At 37.7% G+C, this 21,676-nt stretch overlaps 2 protein-coding genes across 3 annotated transcripts; one reads left to right on the top strand and one right to left on the bottom strand.

Annotated features, from left to right (window-relative positions):
• Positions 1 to 599: 599 nt before the first annotated feature.
• LOC21390835 (protein YIF1B-B) lies at positions 600 to 3,662 on the bottom strand. The gene is given in 4 exon segments (XM_010097295.2): positions 600 to 987; positions 1,445 to 1,596; positions 1,697 to 1,774; positions 3,504 to 3,662. Coding segments are annotated over 4 exon segments (777 nt in total).
• LOC21390833 lies at positions 3,493 to 20,847 on the top strand. 2 transcript variants are annotated; one of them, XM_024165080.1, is made up of 21 exons: positions 3,493 to 3,873; positions 3,989 to 4,073; positions 5,112 to 5,151; positions 5,248 to 5,496; positions 6,462 to 6,561; positions 6,646 to 6,720; positions 12,836 to 12,934; positions 13,368 to 13,484; positions 13,611 to 13,726; positions 13,950 to 14,049; positions 14,784 to 15,142; positions 15,543 to 15,873; positions 16,118 to 16,332; positions 16,532 to 16,750; positions 17,424 to 17,610; positions 18,049 to 18,299; positions 18,389 to 18,481; positions 18,554 to 18,655; positions 18,928 to 19,285; positions 19,657 to 19,794; positions 19,889 to 20,847. In XM_024165080.1, the coding sequence occupies exons 1-21, from the start codon at positions 3,742 to 3,744 to the stop codon at positions 20,480 to 20,482; spliced, it is 3,960 nt and encodes a 1,319-aa protein (XP_024020848.1). In that variant the 5' UTR covers positions 3,493 to 3,741; the 3' UTR covers positions 20,483 to 20,847. The 2 variants fall into 2 exon arrangements, with proteins under 2 accessions (XP_024020848.1, XP_024020849.1); XM_024165081.1 differs by lacking the exon at positions 3,493 to 3,873 and having other exon boundaries at positions 4,057 to 4,078.
• The last annotated feature ends 829 nt before the right edge of the window (positions 20,848 to 21,676 follow it).

Below are 21,676 nucleotides of genomic sequence, written 5' to 3'. Positions count from 1 at the left end.
ATTTAAATTATATATATATTTTTTGTATAATATTCTCTTAAATAAATTTATTTTTCAACTGAAATTCTCAACTCAAACCTAACGGGCCAACGTGCCCATATTATACGGCAATGATCGATGATTAAACGTAAGTAGTTTCTTACCTTTGTTTTTTGTGTTTGGACCGTTGACTTAAAAATATGATTAAAATAGAAAAAATCCCCATCGGGGTAATCCAATTACACTCAAAGGTGGGACTCTAATATGAGAAATAACCTACTCAAACCCGTCGGATTGAATATAATTTTTTTGCTCTTGAAAGGAGTAGTGGTTGACCCTAATGGTGTTATAACCTTTTATCTTTCATTCACCAAAAAAGCATGTAAAGAAAAGCAAAATGATACTCTCAAATCTTAAGCAAATTAGAAACACCAAAATGCAATTTACGCCCTTTAGAGACCAGCTAAAAGACTGTTTCAGTTTCACTATCAAACCACAAAGAATGGGAGAAGAAAAGAATGAATATAGACTCCAAGTTGTCGTAACAAAAACAGAAAGGCATCCATCATAATGAAAAATAGAACAAGCATTGAAATTTGTGCACTGAGAGAGTGCATTATTCAGAAAAAGGAATTCCCAGTGGTGTTGCTGAGCCAGCATATGAGTGGGAACTGAGCAAATGCAATGCCAAGCAAGAGATAGTGTTACTAGCTGGAATAACTCCTGAGCTCATGAGTGTACAAAGTTGGCTTCAAGGTCTTCACAAGGAAGATGCCCGCGCAGAGGCAAGTCCATACGATTATCAAATAACATGTGTGGTTCAAAGTGATTCTCCCCAGCACAGCAAGACACATCCCTGTGAATGTATAGCCGGCATATGCGATTGTGTCGAGCAGTGGCGCCTCTCCACCCCCAAGTGAAAACAGCGACACCTTCAGCAGCATAACTTGGAGGAGCCAGCCCATTGTGCCTTTTACAAATTGCCAATTGACTGCTTCTGGGCAAAACCTGGCATGTATAACAGGCAAAAATGTTGTGCTAATTTTATCCTATGATATCAAATTTGAGATTATTGGGAAAAATTAATGACCGGTTAAAAACCGTTGACACGGATTGAGTGTACAAGTGGTGACAAGTGCAAGTTGTCCTGCCATAATGATCGAGGTATATGTGTTTCAATATGTCAGAATGTCACACTTTTGCAGTAAAAGACTCTTAAATTTTATCCTATGATATCAAATTTGTGCTTATTGGGAAAAATTAACAACTCAATGAAGAAAACGGCTGACTCATGTCGAGTGTACAAGTTGTGATAAGTTCAAGTTGTCCCGCCACAATGGTCAAGGTACATGTCGTTTCAATATGTCAGAAGGTCACATATTTACACTTTAATATACTAGAAAAGAAAAGGACAAAAGAAAACTCATGAAAGGATAAGCCATAGATCATAAAAAAGAATACTTACTTTCCCGAAAGACCCGATGCGATCCCAGCAAGAACAATGTATGTGGCAAAGGCCATGACTGGGATGTACAAGTCTGGAGCATTTATGTCATTAGTTGGAGGTTCATAGGAAAGTCTTCCCGCAACTGCCTCTGTTATTCTGGTCCAATGCCCCTAGACAAGAGGATGTATATTCAGAAGTCATATTTTGGATTGTTCTTGGTCATACACAGAATAATTAACAAAAAAGTTTTTAAAGTTAAAATTCACATACCCGGTGCAGAAAAGGGAGGAGAACAAGCTTAAGTTTATTCTTGACATAGTGGCCGTCCACTTGGAAGTAGTATTGTATCTGCTAAAGTTACAGTCATTATATAAATAATAATAATAATAATAATAATAGTCCTGAATCCATTGAAGAATCTATTGTCGGATATCTTATTTGCATGTAGATAATAGAAAATTTATCTGCAAAGTGATGTTGAAAATCCCAAAAGGAAAACATTGCTATTCATATAGGTACCGACATTGCAGAAAAGATTTTTGTGCCCTCACATGACCATACGTGTAATAGTTGTACACTAATTATATTAAAATTTGTTCTGAATTTGGATGCAACTTACATTGCTTTGTACACAGTCTGATGCAGAGTTAAAAATTCTGTCCCAATCAACCTCTAATTAGTTCAGAACCAGCCCCATAACTTTTGTTCCCAAATTGTCTTGAGCTGGGGACGCCAGGCTGGGACCACAGATTCTTCTCATGCATTGCCCTAGCTATTGTAACTTGTGATGTTTTCTAAGCACATAATTAAAATGAAGACAAAATTAATTTATCAGCAAGCCATGTTCTTCACTGGGTTTGAACAAACCTATACAATTATCCCAATATAAATATACACGCACACAACAATGCTTTAGTTAATATATGTTCTACATCACATATTCACATATAACATTTATGAGTGTCAAACATAATTATGAGATCGGGAAAGAAAAAACAAAAAAAAAGAAAAAGAAAAAGAAACGTACCAATCGAAGAAGATATATCACTCAAATTGTGTAGGATTTGTTTCCCAACAATAACATCCACATGCCAAAAGGAGCCCGCTGCAGGAGAATCAGTACTAATGTGTAGGAATACCTGACTACAGATTGGATTTAACTTTTGAGTCGACAGTTACAGAATTGCCAAGAATAATTCTCTTTTCCTTCTTAATTTACATTTTTTTTTTTTTTTGGCGAGCAACCATTTTCATAAATTTTGAAAATCAGATGGTCCGGTGAAATTATTGTCGTTTTTGATTTGATGACGTTTTCTGATATTATTGTAATTAATATGTTTGGTGTCGTTTTCCTTCTCATTTTGATTTGTTCTTTTACTGGCTAGTGTTAGTTTCGATGTCGTTTTTCTTTGTTCTTCACCTGTTAATCTCGTTTGTTATTGTTTTTTTTTTTCGTCTCAAATATTGTTGTTCTTTTCTTTTTGATAACCGTTTCTTTTATTGTACCGTCGTTTTACTGCTTCATGTTATTTGTCAAGGTTTTTTTTATGAGTGGACCTCGTTTCACTTCTTAGTATCGTGTTTACACATCATGTCGTTCAAATATTTGTTGTGGTTTTATCTATTGTTATTCCCCCTGTTTATTTATTTATTTATTTTTGGGTTAGTCATTTTTATCCCCAAACTCAGAAAAAGTCCGTTTTGATAACTGACATTCAACATTCAAATCGTCTCACATTTATTTTTCCATCCATAAAAATCCCTTATTAAGTTCATATGTTATTTTCCATCTATATTTGGACATATTCTTAGCCAAATAATTTTAATAGGACAGTTTCGTTAAAAAAAAAAATTAATAGGACAATTTTATAAATTGAAGAGTAATTATGATACGAAGATAGGATTCACTATGAGATTAGTTATTCTGAATGTCGTTTATTTACTCGTTTTGCAACGACATCGTTTTTACTACGTAACGTGTTCTTTTAGCGCCCCAAAAAGATGTCGTTAGTTTCTCTCCCATTTCAAAGTAAAACTGTCGTCTTTTAGCTTGGCCGGTGTGGGATTTCATTTTTACCAGAAAAAGAGCTTCTCTGATCTCGGAATAACCGAGTCCAAACGAAACTCGCTGTTCCTCTCTCAGCTCCGCTAAGTCTCCACTCTCCAGAGAGGGTCTCTCTCTCTCTTTCTCCCTCTCTATATGCAGAGATAGATTAGGGCAAATGTGGTCTTGCATCTGAGAACTTCCTTAGAAATCCGCAGAAAAGTTGTGGCCGATCCATCAAGAACAACATCGAGAAAGAGAATTCTAGAAGATGCTGAGATTAAAGGCATTCAGGCCGAGCAACGATAAGATCGTGAAGATCCAGTTGCATCCCACGCATCCATGGCTGGTCACCGCCGATGCCTCCGACAACGTTTCCGTTTGGAATTGGGAACATCGCCAGGTAACTAAATCGCTTTCTATAGTCTTCATTCTGAGAACTTAGCGTCGGAAGTCTCTCCCTGCTCTCTCTTTCTTGCGTTCGGTTCTATCGATATCGGTATCTTTTGGATTCTCAGGTGATCTACGAACTCAAAGCTGGCGGCGTGGACGAGAGGCGTTTGGTCGGTGCGAAGTTGGAGAAGCTTGCCGAGGGTGAATCAGGTACGGTTGTATTTTTCGCCTTTTCGCGATCTCCATTGCTTTGAGCTCTGTTCGAATTTACTTTGAAACCTGTGAATTTGACAATTCTAGGCTAGAAATTATGATATTATAAGAATGAAGACTTAACGCGTAGTTTGGTGATGTGGGACTTGGAATCAGTCGGACAATGATTTTTGAGGAATCTGACTTGCCTGTTCAAATAGAATTATGCTACGGAACTTTATTGGAGATCAGATCTGTAAATTCCTGATTGTTATTGAAAAAACATGGGGGCAAAAAACTTTATTTCAGAATTGAAGCGCTAGGTGGTAGGCCTTTTAATGACCCTGAACGTGATATTAACAAGCGCAACAGTTACTAACTATGATGACAAAGAATAGAAATATTGCTTCTGATGTTATCTCATGAAGCTCAACAAACATCTTTTTGAAGCAATGTATGCAACTTCCAGTTAGCATATAGGACGGAAAATCTGATCATAGTTCCACGGTTCAAATGTCTAAAAATAATGCCGCACTTACCCTGTAACCCTTTATTTTACTTCTGTGTCTGTAGGCATAATGCTTTGCTAATTGTTAGTAGAGTACTAATAGTAATTAAAAGTACTAATATTAATCTTTAATTTGAGAATGGATTCTATTTAAAGGTCATCATGGTTCACTTTATTTGGCTATGATTTGCCAAGTATATAGTCTGTAGCTCCAAAATTACTAGATATTGGATAGTTCTTAGCAAAGGATGTAGTTGTGCATTTCAAAGGTATTTTTGGTTGTAGATTAATTTGGCTGGACTGGAGCTCCAATGCATAGAACTGCGAGATACCTAAAAATGGACCCGTTTTGTTAGATTATATAACATTTAACTTGGTCTGGGGAGTGGCAGCGAGCTCCTGTTCATTAGAAATGATTTTAAAGGGGTATTATTGTATCTTCGAACACATTGCTAATAATGAAGTATCCACTGCCATGCAACTTTTTTGTTGCAAGGAAGTTAATTATTGATTTTTTCTTTCTATTAACTGTGATGTATTCTTCACAGAGCCTAAAGGGAAGCCTACCGAGGCCATGCGTGGAGGGAGGTAATTGAGTGTTTCATCTCTCTTATCATTTCCACTTGCCACCTTTTTTTTAGTTGTAAACTGAGCATCTGATTGTGTGTACATGGATCTTAAAAGTGTTAAGCAGGTGAGCTTCTTTGATGATGATGTACGCTTTTGGCAACTTTGGCGGAACCGCGCTGCAGCTGCTGAGGCTCCATCAGCTGTCAATCATGTCACTTCTGCATTTAGTTCCCTAGCTCCTGCAACAAAAGGAAGGCATTTTCTTGTGATCTGTTGTGAAAATAAAGCCATTTTTCTTGACTTGGTGACAATGCGTGGCCGAGATGTACCAAAGCAAGATCTTGACAACAAGTCGCTTCTTTGGTAATCATGATTAATTGGACATATATATTTATTCTTGATTTCAATTCATTTACTCGTTGCTGTGAGAATATATTTATTTTACCTCACTATTGCTTTTATTTAGATATATATTGTGGACAAATGACAGTTACGGGTTACCTTGATCTTTGTTTACAACTGATCAAGAAATGAATTGAAAAAAAAAAAAACTGCCTGTTTATTTTTGTATACGATTTTTATTTTAATGATCATAGGGTAAAAATTAAGGCCTCGTTCGTTTCGCTGATTTGAGTTTAGAATTCGAGTTGAGATGTGATTTTATGTGAGAGCTTTTTACTGTAGCAAAAAAGTTAGATGTGACTGTTTGTGAGAGCTTTTTACTGTAGCAAAACTCGAATTCTAAACTCGAATCAACGAAACAAACGAGGCCTAAATCAAAGTCATAGGGATACTAGTTGATGCAGATAGTTTTTCAAAACTATCCGGTTCCTAGAATGCAATATTGGCCTCTGACTCTCTGTACATTAAGGATACTAGTCCAATCTTTTGATTTAGTTTTGAATGGCAAGGCAATGGACTTGTATCTCTTTGCTTCACTTTAGCAGTTGCAGCATATCTGTTAGCTTTCTTTGGGCTACCTGATTTTTGGTCCCTTTGGGAAGTGGCAAGGATAGTGATGGAATTGGTATTTAGTGCATAAGGCACAAATGTTGTTCTTTATGATACTTTTAGCAACTGCAATTTGGCCTTCTTGTCATTCTCCTCTAATCTACTTGGTGCATGAGTTAAATTGTTTTGGAATATTCAGAATAATTTATTTCTTGCTATTGCAATTCTTGGATAAAATGTCTGAATAATTGTATTATTCTAATTATTTTTATTTTTATTTTTATTTTTTGTCTTTGTTTTCGTGCTATTATTGCCTTTCTTGTTACTATTACCATGATTGTTATCACAGTTAGCATTGTTATCCCTGGCTCTTGCAGTATGGAGTTCCTTTCTAGATATGCTGCAGGAGATGTTCCTCTTGTCGCTTTTGGTGGATCAGATGGTGTCATTAGAGTACTTTCAATGATGACGTGGAAGGTGTGGAATTTTTCAAAATTGTTGGTCTATCTCAGCAACTATGAGTGGTAATTTGAGCTTTGTGACAGTACTCATTTCCTGCAGCTTGTGCGAAGATACACTGGAGGTCATAAAGGTTCAATATCTTGTCTGATGACATTCATGGCTTCTTCTGGCGAGGTAGATCTTCACTGCTAGAAAATGAAACTCAATCTACTCCTCAATTCATTAAATCTCAACCCTAACACGCATGATATTCTCCTAACTTTGATTATATGTGAAACACACTTGGTAGCAAATAATAAAAGAAAAGGCTAAAGTTTTCTTTTTCTTTAATCAGATCAATAACTTCATACTTTCAGCCTTCTTATGATTTATAGAAAATTATTGAATTATGTACATTAATTAGGAGATATTTCTTAAATTAGAATAGCTAGCATATCTTTCCTAGTTTAGGGGGCAGTTCCTATTTTTTAGGAAAGATCTTAGGAATATCTTGAGGATAGTTTCCCTATCCTATTAGGTTTCCTAGTTTCGTGATTCTGTTAGCCACGGGACCTAGGTCTGTTGTACACCTATTTATACTCCGGTTTTCTACCAATTAAATCAAGAAAGGTTTTATATTTTTCCTCAGAAACTTTCATGGTATCAGAGCCTGGTTTAGGACTTTACCTCTGTCCGCCGTGGCCAAAAATCCAGAAAACCTTCCTTCAACCCAAACCGTACCCTCTGCCTCTTCTAATAATGTTGATTTCAACCCTAATGCTTCCATTCAAATTACTACCGTACGATTGAATGGAAGGAATTTTCTAGAATGGGCCCAATCAATAAAACTAGCCATAGATGGCCGAGGAAAACTAGGGTTTCGTATAGGGGAGGAACCAAAGCCGAAGGAATCTGACCCGTCATTCCGAAAGTGGAGGTATGAAAATTCACTATCACTACGTGGCTTCTCAATTCCATGGAGGAATCAATCCGGAAGCCATATCTGTTTATGTCAGCCCAAGAAGTATGGGAGGCCGTGCGTGAAACCTACTCGGACCTGGAGAATTTTTCACAAGCCTTTGAATTGAAGACTCGGCTGTGGAATTCCAAGCAGGGGGAGGCAGATATCACTACGTATTACAACAGAATGTTGGCACTTTGGCAGGAATTAGACCTCTGCTATAATGACGAATGGGAGAATCCCAAAGACCTTGCTAGGTTTAAAAAAAGGGAAGAAATGGATCGTGTTTTTATGTTTTTAGCAGTGGTTAATGCATGATTTGACGATGTTAAAGGGCGTGTTCTAGGCAGACGTCCCCTTCCTACAATCCGTGAAGTTTTTTCTGAACTTAGGCAGGAAGAAGGACGAAAGAGAGTCATGATTGGTTCATTCTTGCCACCAGCAGAGCCTGAAAGTTCAGCCTTAGCAGTCCGTGGCAATGAGAGTGACTCAGATAAGAAGAAGAAGCCGTGGTGTGACCACTGCAAACGGCACTGGCTCAACAAAGATTCCTGTTGGAAGCTTCATGGGAAACCACCTAATTGGCAGCCAAATTGGAAGAACAAACAGGAGGGAGTCAAGGCATTAAACACTGTGACTGAGACTACTGCAGAGCCACCATCTACCTCGGTACAGCCTCCATTTACCAAGGAACAAATTGAGCATCTTCTAAAACTCTTTAAGTCTCCACAAATTTCTAATTCTCCTTCTACCTCTTATGCTTACCAAGGTAATCAAGCTCCTTCTGCCCTTACTTCCTCAAATATTTCTGGCCCATGGATCATAGATTCTGGTGCCACAGATCATATGACCAGTTGTTCCCATCTATTTTCCTCTTACAGCCCTTGTGTAGGAAATAAAAAATTTAAAGTGGCTGATGGTTCTTTTTCAGCCATAGCAGGGACGAGTTCCATCATAATGCATGATTTGACGATGTTAAAGGGCGTGTTCTAGGCAGACGTCCCCTTCCTACAATCCGTGAAGTTTTTTCTGAACTTAGGCAGGAAGAAGGACGAAAGAGAGTCATGATTGGTTCATTCTTGCCACCAGCAGAGCCTGAAAGTTCAGCCTTAGCAGTCCGTGGCAATGAGAGTGACTCAGATAAGAAGAAGAAGCCGTGGTGTGACTGCAAACGGCACTGGCTCAACAAAGATTCCTGTTGGAAGCTTCATGGGAAACCACCTAATTGGCAGCCAAATTGGAAGAACAAACAGGAGGGAGTCAAGGCATTAAACACTGTGACTGAGACTACTGCAGAGCCACCATCTACCTCGGTACAGCCTCCATTTACCAAGGAACAAATTGAGCATCTTCTAAAACTCTTTAAGTCTCCACAAATTTCTAATTCTCCTTCTACCTCTTATGCTTACCAAGGTAATCAAGCTCCTTCTGCCCTTACTTCCTCAAATATTTCTGGCCCATGGATCATAGATTCTGGTGCCACAGATCATATGACCAGTTGTTCCCATCTATTTTCCTCTTACAGCCCTTGTGTAGGAAATAAAAAATTTAAAGTGGCTGATGGTTCTTTTTCAGCCATAGCAGGGACGAGTTCCATCAAAATTTCTCCATGTGTAACTCTGAAGGATGTGTTACATGTTCCAAAATTGTCATGCAATTTACTGTCAGTCAGTAAATTAACTCTTGACCAAAACTGTCATGCTAATTTTTTTTCCATTTTACTGTGAATTTCAGGACATGGCATCGGGGAAGATGATTGGTAATGCTAAATTAAGTGGTAGACTTTACTACTTTGACGATGGATCACTTCCTAAAGATTATGTTTCAAATACTTGTTTTGGTGTTATTTCTAGTTCTAGTAAGAATGACATTATGCTTTGGCATTTTAGGCTTGGTCATCCAAGTTTTTATTATTTAAAACGTTTGTTTCCTAGTTTATTCTCCAATAAAGATCCATCTCTTTTTCAATGCAAAATTTGTGCTTTAGCAAAAATGCATTGATCTCCATATATCTCTCGTCCATATGTTCCTTCCAAACCTTTTTCTCTTATGCATAGTGATATATGGGGACCTTCAAGAATTTCAACTCCTTCGGGAAAACGATGGTTTGTTACCTTTATAGATGATCACACAAGAATGACTTGGGTTTACTTGATGACACAAAAATCTGAGGTGGAACACATTTTTAAAACGTTTTATAACATGATTTACACTCAATTTGAAACAAAAATTAAAGTTTTAAGGAGTGACAATGGTCGTGAGTATTTCACAAAACATTTGAGTGCTTTTTTCTCACAAAATGGCATTTTTTAGCAAAGTTCTTGTGTTGACATGCCTCAACAAAATGGCATTGCCGAAAGAAAAAATAGGCATTTGTTAGAAGTGGCTCAGGCACTGTTATTTACAACAAAGTACCAAACTTTTTTTTGGGGAGATGTTGTTTTAACAGCAATTTTTTTGATAAATAGAATGCCTTCGAAAGTTTTGAATTTTGCCACTCCTATAAGTGAATTTTCCAAAACTTTTCCCCAAACAAAAATTCAATCAACTCTGCCATTGAAAACGTTTGGGTGCACTGTTTATATCCACAATAAAGATGTAAACTTCGGAAAACTTGATCCTAGAGGAACTAAGTGTGTCTTCTTAGGATACTCTCCAAGTAAAAAAGGATATAAGTGCTATGATCCCAAAAAAAGGAAATATTTTGTCACCTTTGATGTGCAATTTTTTGAAAATCAATAATTTTTTCAGCCTCATCTTCAGGGGGAGCACACACAGGCAGATTCGGCTTTAGGGGGAGATGAAAAAATAGTCTTTGATTTTCATGATCAAGGTGAATCTTTTTTTGAAAATTTTTCATTAGAATTTGCCCTTCAACATTCGGATTTTTTGCAAAACTTAGATAATTCCGAAAATTTTGAAGAGAATCATCCAGAGAATAACTCTGCAGATGTTTTAAATAATGAAAATTTGGCTCCTTCCAGTGTTAGTCCAATTAGAACAAGAAATAACACTGAAAACAGGTTTGGGAAAGTTTTCTCAAGAAGAGAACCAAAGTCAAGTGGATTGACCAATAACTTGCAGCATGGTCAAGAATCAACCTCAATACCAAGTCCAGAAGTTTCAGGTTTGAGTCCAATCCCTAAAAATTTCTCAAATGAGCTTGATTTACCTCTTGCACTAAGAAAAGGAACTAGAGAATGCACTAGGCATCCTCTATATCCCATGTCCCATTTTGTTTCTTATAAAAAGCTATCTCCTTGTTTCCGTGCCTTTGTTACTCAACTCTCACATGTGGAAATTCCAAAGAGTATTAGAGATGCATTTCAGGTACCCGAATGGAAAGCAGCTGTTTTAGAGGAGATGAGGGCTTTGGAGAAGAATCAGACATGGAAAGTTATAAATTTGCCAAAGGAGAAGAAAACTGTTGGGTGCAAATGGGTATTCACGGTCAAGTTCAAATCTGATGGATCACTGGAAAGGTATAAAGCACGTCTGGTGGCCAAAGGTTTCACTCAAACCTATGGCATAGATTACTCTGAGACTTTTGCACCAGTAGCTAAACTGAATACTGTACGGGTTCTTCTCTCAATTGCGGTAAACTTGGACTGGCAGTTACAACAGTTAGATGTCAAGAATGCCTTCTTAAATGGAGATTTAGAAGAAGAGGTTTTTATGGATCCTCCACCCGGTTTTGAAGATAAGTTTGGTTCAAAGGTGTGCAAACTGAGGAAATCTCTCTATGGGCTAAAACAATCACCACGAGCATGGTTTGAGAAATTCACAAGCTCGGTAAAGAGACAAGGTTATTCTCAAGCCCAGGCAGGTCATACACTCTTCTTTAGAAGATCAAAGGAAGGAAGAATTGCCATCCTTATTGTCTATGTGGATGACATTATCTTGACAGGTGATGATATTCTAGAAACGGCTCGGTTGAAAAGGGGCTTGGCAAATGAATTTGAGATCAAAGACCTCGGGAACCTAAAATATTTTTTAGGCATGGAGATAGCAAGATCTAAAGAAGGAATAATGGTCAGCCAAAGAAAGTATGTACCTGATCTTCTCTAAGATACTGGAATGAGTGGGTGCAAACCAGTTGATACTCCTATTGATCCCAATGTAAAACTCGGGAATAGTGAGGGTGACAGTGTTGATACCACGAGATATCAGAAGTTGGTTGGAAGGTTGATTTACTTATCACACACTAGACCAGACATAGCTTTTGCCGTGAGTATGATAAGCCAATTTATGCACTCTCCTCAGAAAACTCATATCGAAGCTGCCTATCGAATCCTTAGATATCTCAAGGGGTCTCCGGGAAAAGGATTAATGTTCAGAAAACATGACAACCGAACAATTGAAGCCTATACAGATGCTGATTGGGCTGGATCCGTGACTGACAGGAGGTCTACAACTGGATACTGTTGCTTTGTGTGGGGAAACCTAGTTACATGGAGAAGAAAAAAGCAAAGTGTTGTTGCCCGTAGCAGTGCAGAGGCAGAATTTCGAGCAATGGCTAATGGGCTATGTGAGTTAATTTGGTTGCAGCGAGTTATAGGAGATCTTCAATTAACAATAGAAGCTCCAATGAAGCTTTACTGTGACAACAAGGCTGCTATTAGCATTGCTAATAACCTTGTTCAACACGATCGCACCAAACATGTGGAGATAGATCGGCATTTCATAAAAGAAAAACTGGAATCCGGAACTGTGTGTTTACCCTTCCTGCCAACATCTCAACAGATAGCTGACATTTTAACCAAGGGGTTATTTAGACCAGGGTTTGAATCTTTTATTAGCAAGTTGGGTTTAAGAGATATCTATGACCCAACTTGAGGGGGAGTATTGAATTATGTACATTAATTAGGAGATATTGCTTAAATTAGGAGATATTACTTAAATTAGAATAGCTAACATATCTTTCCTAAACTGGCAGTTCCTATTTTTTAGGAAAGATCCTAGGAATATCTTGAGGATAGTTTCCCTATCCTATTAGGTTTCCTAGTTTCCCGATTCTGTTAGCCACGGGACCTAGGTCTGTTGTACACTTATTTATACTCCGGTTTTCTACCAATTAAATCAAGAAAGGTTTTATATTTTTCCTCAGAAACTTTCAAAAATTAATTTCACTTTAGCTGAAGAACCATGTTTCAATGCCTGATCATCTTTAAAACAAATCCATAAAATCTAAATAAAGTGTAAGGTGTCACAATTTCATTCTTGCATATGTACAGGCAAACATAAAAATACCTACTTCTGTACAGGATACTCTTAGCATGATTCCTTGCTATCTTTAAGGTTCATTTTCTGGACAATTAATTGTGTTCTCAAGTTGTATTTTGATCACAGGCACTTCTTGTTTCGGGGGCTAGCGATGGATTGCTTGTTCTTTGGAGTGCAGATCACAGTCAAGATTCTCGAGAACTAGTACCTAAGCTAAGCTTAAAGGTTTGGCTCTTTCTTGATAATTTTTGAAAGATTTCTTTCAAATTTTAGTACTTGGTAACTTTTTAAGTATTTGGTTTGTTAACATGGTGTCAAGTTTTTCTTTAAATCTCATGCAAGGAAATCACTTTGTTGGAATTTGACATAGACTGAGTTGGTCCAACAGCCCCTTTTTCATGAGAATATAGTATGCGATGCCCACGATGTCCATGCCGTATCTAATAGTGTTTCCACGGAAGAATATTATTTGTGTTGGCTTTTGTTAATTTTCTATTTCCAGCTATTTGTCCAAATCTATCCCAGTTCATTCTATTTTTTTTTTCAATGTCATAAGTGAAGTTTAATGTGATCTTTGCTTTTTGCATAATGCAGCATGGCTTCTCTTGTATTTCCTGATTTTGGTTTTATTGTGCGTGATTGTTCATGATACTTGTAGGCACATGATGGTGGTGTTGTGGCTGTTGAGCTTTCCAGAGTTATTGGAGGTGCTCCACAGCTTGTTACAATTGGTGCAGATAAGACATTAGCTATATGGGACACAATATCTTTTAAGGTGTTCTATTTACTCCAGAGTCTTTGATTCACAAAGAACCATTCTCGTCTACTTGAATAAGAAGCTTAGGCATGTTCCTTTTTCCAGCTTTTTCTTAATAGTTTTTTGTCTGCCTATATTCCTCAGGAACTGCGACGTATTAAACCTGTTCCTAAGCTGGCTTGTCATAGTGTGGCATCTTGGTCCCATCCTCGGGCCCCAAATCTTGATATATTAACTTGTGTTAAAGATTCCCATATATGGTATGCAAAACTTTTTATTGTACTAATGCGAGTTACAATTTCTCTCTCTCTCTCTCTCTCTATTTATATATTCCTCTTTTCTCTTTTTATTTGTTTTGCTGTTAAATAGTGGATCTAAGAAGCGGATATGTGAATTTCGGCTTACAAGAGCAATAGACCTTTTCCCCTCCATTTCTCTTGTATCTCAAAATAACATCAAGATAATTTTCTGAAACTTTGTCAGGGCAATTGAACATCCCACTTACTCAGCTTTAACGAGGCCATTGTGTGAACTATCCTCTCTAGTCCCTCCGCAAGTACTTGCACCTAACAAGAAAATTAGGGTAAGTGTTTTTCCCCTTCTGGTTTTACGTTACTACTGTTTACCACCCCTTAGACTAAAGAACCTAGATTAGTTGATGAGCTATTAGGTCTCCCTTCTAACTGTGTTATGGTTGCCAAAACTGCTTTGCCTGCAAAGTATCTGATTCACTATGAGTCTACGACACGTCTGGGAAGTGATACGCAAGCTCTTCTAATTCCGTCTATTATAGACAACAACAGACCTTCAGCCCTTACAGTGAAAGAAGTGTTGAGAGAATAGTTGTCGTTGTCGTATTATGGAAATTTCTTTATGTTTATTGTCTGGTTGATATTTGACTTGTTGCCTGAGAACCCCCTGAATCTCACATGGCACGTTACTAGTGTCATCAATAATTAAAATTTTTACGTTGTAGTCTTTTTATATGCACTAGATTAAAGGGACTAATTCCTCTCCATCAAGATGATTGAGCTTATTTATGCGGGTAGAAAGCCTCCCGACTGAACCTTGCACCATTGGATAGATAATCATCAAGGACCCTTTTCCTATCTTGACTACTAGATGTCTACTGGATGTGCGTTAACATAATATGGATTGCAAGATACAACATATCAAATTTAGCAATAGTAACAAATTCGCCCATTTAATTGGATACGGCTTCAACACATTGTAAAATTGTTACTTCTCACTGTAAATCTTTTTTTTTTTTTTTTTAACTTAAATATAAATCCATTTGACGTGTCAGTTCTATGTCAGGTTTATTGCATGACAGCACATCCTTTACAACCTCACCTTGTTGCTACTGGCTCCAATATTGGTGTTATCATAAGTGAGTTTGATCCTAGATCACTTCCAGCTGTAGCTGCCCTACCAACACCCTCAGGGAGCCGAGAGCATTCTGCTGTCTATGTTGTTGAAAGAGAACTTAAGCTACTAAATTTTCAGCTGTCCCAGACAGCAAATCCTTCTCTAGGAAATAATGGCCCTTTATCAGAAACAGGAAGGATTCGGGGAGATTCACCAGAACAGTTACAAGTCAAGCAGATAAAAAAGCATATTAGTACCCCTGTTCCGCATGATTCATATTCTGTACTCTCTGTGAGCAGTTCGGGAAAGTAAGTTGCCTCTAGTGCATTATTTTGGCTTGCTTATTACTACAGTTGGATAGCTATTGTCTCGGTGCATCTTTTTCAAAATACTAGCTAGATTACATGCAGTTCCTGTACTTTATCTATCACCGATCTTCATTTATGAATCAGCATTATTGGTTAACATTTTGTCAGTGGTCAGTTTTATATGATGTCAAATATGTATTAACCATTTTGACTAATTACGCTCATGCACTATGGTTGTACATGTCTGGAATTTTACGCTGATTGTTCATTCTCGTTTACTTGTCGACAATGAATAAATTGAACTAATATGCTACCATTTTTTCTGTTTAATCTGTTAATATGTGGTGTTGAAATTCAGGCATTGTAATATTGTTACTTCCTTCAAATGATCTGGTGGCAGGTATCTTGCAATTGTGTGGCCTGATATTCCTTACTTCTCTGTCTACAAAGTTAGTGATTGGACCATAGTTGATTCAGGCAGTGCAAGGCTCCTTGCTTGGGATACATGTCGTGATAGGTTTGCCATATTGGAATCTGCTTTACCTCCTAGAATTCCTGTAATTCCGAAGGGTGGTTCATCAAGAAAAGCAAAAGAGGCTGCTGCAGCTGCAGCACAAGCTGCAGCAGCAGCTGCTTCTGCTGCTTCTTCAGCCAATGTTCAAGTACGTATTTTACTGGATGATGGGACATCAAATATATTCTCCACATCTGTAGGCGGCCGCGGCGAACCGGTATTTGTCTCCAGCTGATTTATCTAAGTGTGTATTTTTACAAACTCTGAAATCCACCAAAAAAAGAAAATTATTTGAGTGGAAGACATCTTTGACAAGCGAGTACTGTGCTAATAAATTCTGTTCCTAAAATCTTATGAATTTGATCAACTACTTGTACACTATCGCACATGTTCTTGGAATTTTGACATTCAAAAATTGGTATAACTGAGGTATGATTTCTCTCGAAAATTAAACATTTTAGGTCATTGGCTTGCATGGAGGGGCATTACTTGGTGTTGCCTACCGATCATCTCGAAGAATTAGTCCTGTTGCTGCAACGGCTATTTCTACAATTCAATCTATGCCTTTGTCTGGATTTGGGAGCAGTGGTCTTTCTTCTTTTGCCACTTTTGATGATGGATTTTCTTCTCATAGATCTTCAACAGAGGCTGCACCGCCCAACTTTCAGCTGTACAGGTATTTTGCACATATTTTAATGTATGCGTGCATGCATTTTGGGAATAAGTTGTTCATTTCCACTGTTTATCAATGGAAATGAGCTAGAATGAATAGGCTGCGAATCTAGCAGTTGAATATTGTGGTATTGGATCTATAAGTAGATGGACAAGATGTTTAATGGCTTTGTCACATTTTTATGTGTTATCTAATCATGCAGTTGGGACACTTCTCAGCCTGTTGGTGGACTTCTTCCTCAGCCAGAATGGACAGCATGGGATCAGACTGTTGAGTATTGTGCTTTTGCATATCCACAATACATTGTCATATCTTCATTGCGACCACAATATAGATACCTGGGTGATGTTGCAATTCCGTATGCTACTGGTGGTGTTTGGCATCGGAGACAGCTGTTTGTTGCTACACCTACTACAATCGAGTAAGATAAAATAATTGGTCAATGAATTATCTTTATATCCGTGTTAAATTTATGATGTTTCTTTATATACTAGGTTTATTCTTTAAGTTCTCGATAGTCTTTCCATGAAAGGCTTTGAACACGTGCGTTTGCTTGTAGTCAGAAGTCCACCTTTCTGTTTTATCAAACAATATTGAATTAACATTGCACAGATTACTTCATTCAAGTGTCACCCATTATTAATGGTGGAAAATTCATCAACAGATTCTTTCATGGTATGGGAAAAGATAGTGGGGAAACAAAAAGTGATAGTGATACTACACACAAAAGTGGCTTTATCAAGCAATATTGTATTAACATTGGCAATAATTACTTCATTCAAGTGTCACCCATTATTAAATAGTGGAAAATTCATCAGCAGATTCTTCTTGCAGAAAGTATTCCTGCAATACACGGTATGGGAAAAGATAGTGGAGAAATGAAAAATGGTACTATGCACAAAAATGGCTTTTGTATATGCAACTCATCCTGAAAATACCAAAGAAATTTCTTTTCTGGAACAGAAAGGATTATTAACAATAATGCTTAATATAAAAGTCTCGAGACGCCGTTTTCAAAATTTTTGACTTTCCAACTTAAATTTGCAAGTTGGATTGATGCTGGATGTGGCGGTAATTATATTTTGCCTCTGCAGATGTGTTTTTGTGGATGCTGGAGTTGCACAGATTGATATTGAAACAAAAAGGATGAAAGAGGAGATGAAACTAAGAGAGGCACAAGTGAGAGATGTTGCTGAGCATGGTGAGTTGGCGCTAATCACAGTGGATGGACCTCAAGCTGTTACTCAAGAAAGGGTAGCATTGAGGCCCCCAATGCTACAGGTAAAAGAGTCTCAATCTCATGCATGAGTTGCATGTTAAGCTTTCATTGGCATGAAAGGTACCCTCACCTTTCCTCGAGCTTGCTCGGACTTGTAACTTGTTCAGGCAAAGAATGAGCTGGTATTTTATAGACTGGCTTTTACGTCCAACATGATTTTAAGTTTCTGTAAATTCTGACAAATTTTGAACAACCCTGAGCCGATGATAGAGACCTGGAAGTCTCTCCCCATTGAAAATTTATATAGCATACAACTTTGATGTTACGATCCTAAATCTTTGGCCAAAAACAGTACTCATACATATATTGTAGCCTAGGTAGCAGCATGAATGTCGATTCAACATCCATGTATTGGATTTTATCTTGCAACTCATTTTGAGAGTTGTATATCAATCTTTAATCAAGTCGCTTCTATTGGTTATTTATATTTTCCTTTGCAGGTGGTCCGCTTGGCTTCATTCCAGCATGCTCCTTCTGTGCCACCTTTTTTGACATTGCCAAAACAATCTAGAGTTGATGCTGATGATTCGGTGTTTCAAAAAGAGATGGAAGAAAGAAAGGTTAATGAGATAGCTGTTGGCGGTGGAGGTGTATCGGTGGCAGTTACTCGTTTTCCAACAGAGCAGAAACGGCCTGTGGGTCCTTTGGTTGTGGTAGGTGTCAGAGATGGTGTTCTTTGGCTAATAGATAGGTAAGTTGATCCCATTCAGTGTCTTGAGAACTTCTCTCTCTCAAACTTTTGTGCTGGAAAAGGAAGAAGCTGGTAACTTTCTGTTGCAGGTACATGTGTGCCCATGCATTATCCCTAAGCCATCCTGGTATTCGCTGTCGATGTCTTGCTGCTTATGGAGATGCTGTTAGTGCTGTAAAATGGTATGATCTTTTCTTGATACTCTTTTACATGTTTAACTGCCTTTCTTATACTGTATTTATTCTTTTGTACAGGGCTAGTAGGCTTGGGAGAGAACATCACGATGATTTAGCACAATTTATGCTGGGTATGGGTTATGCTACTGAAGCACTTCATTTGCCTGGGATATCTAAGAGGTAAAATATCTTTAACTTTGTTTCTTGATTGTTTTGACGTTCAATGCATGCTGTTGAAAATTTTTATTCTGTGTCGATCCCATTTAACTCGAATGTGCTGCTATAGCGCCTCCACCTTATGATCGACTCATATATAGTTGCTCCATTTTGGTACCCTGAATGATAAGTGCATGTTTGAAACTATGTGCCTTTCAATGTTATGAATCTCGTGAACTCCGAGTTGGCTGTCCATGCATATCTAGAGTATAATATTGCCATTGTGTCTTTTGTAGGTTAGAGTTTGATCTGGCCATGCAAAGCAATGATCTGAAAAGAGCTCTTCAGTGCCTTCTTACCATGAGCAACAGCAGGGACCTGGGGCAAGATAATGCGGGACTTGAGTTGAATGACATCCTCAATTTAACAGCAAAGAAAGAAAATATGGTGGAAGCTGTACAAGGAATAGTGAAATTTGCAAAGGAGTTTTTGGATCTTATTGATGCTGCAGATGCTACTGGGCAGGCTGAAATTGCTCGGGAAGCTCTAAAAAGGTTGGCTGCTGCGGGTTCTGTAAAAGGTGCTTTGCAGGGTAATGAGTTAAGAGGACTAGCTCTGCGCCTTGCAAATCATGGGGAGTTGACGCGGCTTAGTGTATGCTACTCCCTGTTTATTTGCTTTGATACTATTTCCAAGTGCTTTGTTTACTCTCAAAATTTTTATTGTGCACTGTTGCCTATGATTTTTCTTTTTTCCCCGAAACTTTGATTCTGATTATGTGGCATATTAGTTTGCCACTTGTTTGGTAATTCTTACTAACTGTATATTATTTGGGTTGAAATATAGATATCATGGTGGTCTCCTTAATTCCATTATCCAAAAATAGTATGCAGAGATAACTGTATTTTGTCGCCACTAGTCATATTGGCTCTACAATTTGTTGTTCCGGGGGTTAATAGTCATTTTTTTTTTCTTAAAACTAATATCCACATCACTCTCTTAAAAAGCAACTGCGTGATCTGCAGGGTTTGGTTAACAATTTAATCTCACTTGGCCTGGGACGTGAAGCCGCATTTTCAGCTGCTGTTTTGGGGGACAATGCCCTTATGGAGAAGGCATGGCAGGACACAGGAATGCTTGCTGAGGCAGTGCTTCATGCCCATGTATGACGTCTTGTACTGAGTTTGTATTGGACCTGGACACGGTATTATTTTTGAGTTTGTATTTTTATCTAACTTCAGCATCATTTATCTTCAGGCTCATGGACGACCAACATTGAAAAGCTTGGTTCAGGCATGGAACAAAATGTTGCAAAAGGAGGTCGAGCATACACCACTGACAAAGATGGATGCTGCAGCTGCATTTTTGGCCTCCCTAGAGGAACCAAAGCTTACAAGTTTGGCAGAAGCAGGCAAAAAGCCTCCAATTGAAATTCTTCCCCCGGGTATGCCATCACTTGATGCTCCTATTTCTCTCACCAAAAAAGCAGCTCCAACCACACAAAATACACAACAACCGGGCAAACCATTGCTATTAGAAGGAGCTACGGCCACCACAGTTCCACCATCGACAACCACCACGCCTTCTACTGGCACAGCAACATCAACTGCAGCAGATGAGGCATCAACCCCAACAACTGCCGCGCCACAACCAGAATCAGGAGAACCTGTTTCTGCAGATACAAATCCTGCTCAATCAAGTAATTCGGATCAGGTTGTTCCTGCGGATGGCATTCTGGAATCACCTACAAGTAAAGTGGAAACGTCTGAGGCTACACCTCAGGTGCCAGATACCACTCAGGAAACCAATGGTCATAATACTGTGACCACTGGTGACATCCCCTCTGTTTGAACTACGAGACCTGCCAAAAAATTTTCTTCTATCTTGGCCGAAACAGAAATTTCTGTAGGGATGCATCATTGAAAGTTGCATCGATGATCGATTATTACGTCCCGTGTCATGGAAAAGGAAGCGATTTGGATAGTGAATGTCTGTAATTACAACGGTTTCTTGTATCCTTAGTTACGTTGTCTATTTGTTTATTTCATAAATTTGCGTCTCTTTTTTTCCCCCATTTTTTTTTGTTTCTTTTGTATTGGTTATATATGTAGCTCATGTAATACGGAGTAGGCTTCGTCAAGGAGAATTACTCGTTCACAGGCATTCTTTTGGGGATTATTATCATCCCTCAAGCTGTTTGCAGTTTCTTGTCATGATATGTCATATGTATGTATGCGGGAATTCGTGTTTTATTTTTTGTTGATCTATAAGAGATTATTTCTACCATCTATTTTCCTTCACCATTCAAACACTTTGGCCCTGTTTGAGATTGATCTTGTTTTTGTTTTTTTACGTTTTTCGAGAAAAAAATAAAAACGTTTTTAAAATTGCGTTTGGTGTAATAAAGACAAAAAAAAAAAATGAAAATGAAAACGATTTTTTAGTTTAGTATAAAATGAGAGAAATGAAAAATGACTTTTAGTTATTTTTCATTTTTTGTTTTCATTTTCTCCGAACAGAGAGAGAAAGAGACATTAATGAGTTTTTTTACACTGAAAACAATCTCTTGATAAAATTATTAAACGCATTTTCAAAAATAATTTTTATATGAGATTAAAAACGTTTTCGTTTTCATTTTCATACAAAAATTAAGATCATTTTAAAACGAGTTTTAAACGCACAATTTACATCCCATTTTCCTCTAGCGCTTGGTTAATCTTCATAACAAATACACTTCATTGCAGTTATCCAACATACTCCAACAAATCGCTGCTATTTTAGTAATTGGGTGTGAAATAAAAAAAAAAAAACAAACAATACAGTTCTCGGAGATATCAATATTCAGTATGTCAGCATCCGTCAAATAATAAGAGTTCGGAATTAACGGACTTTTTTTAAAATGTGTTACCGCCAATAGGCCAAAAAATAAAACAAAGCCTAGGTCACTATAAAATTTAGCGGATAAACTCCTACCTCAACTTTACAACAACTTAAATTTAATTATAGTATCATCACGGGTGTGATCACATTAAAAATGACAAGCGC

Source organism: Morus notabilis, unplaced genomic scaffold, assembly GCF_000414095.1.
Source record: "Morus notabilis unplaced genomic scaffold, ASM41409v2 Scaffold579, whole genome shotgun sequence".
NCBI lineage: Eukaryota > Viridiplantae > Streptophyta > Magnoliopsida > Rosales > Moraceae > Morus > Morus notabilis.
The sequence above is the reverse complement of the archived record's forward strand: the minus strand, read 5'-3'. Positions and strand labels throughout refer to the sequence as shown.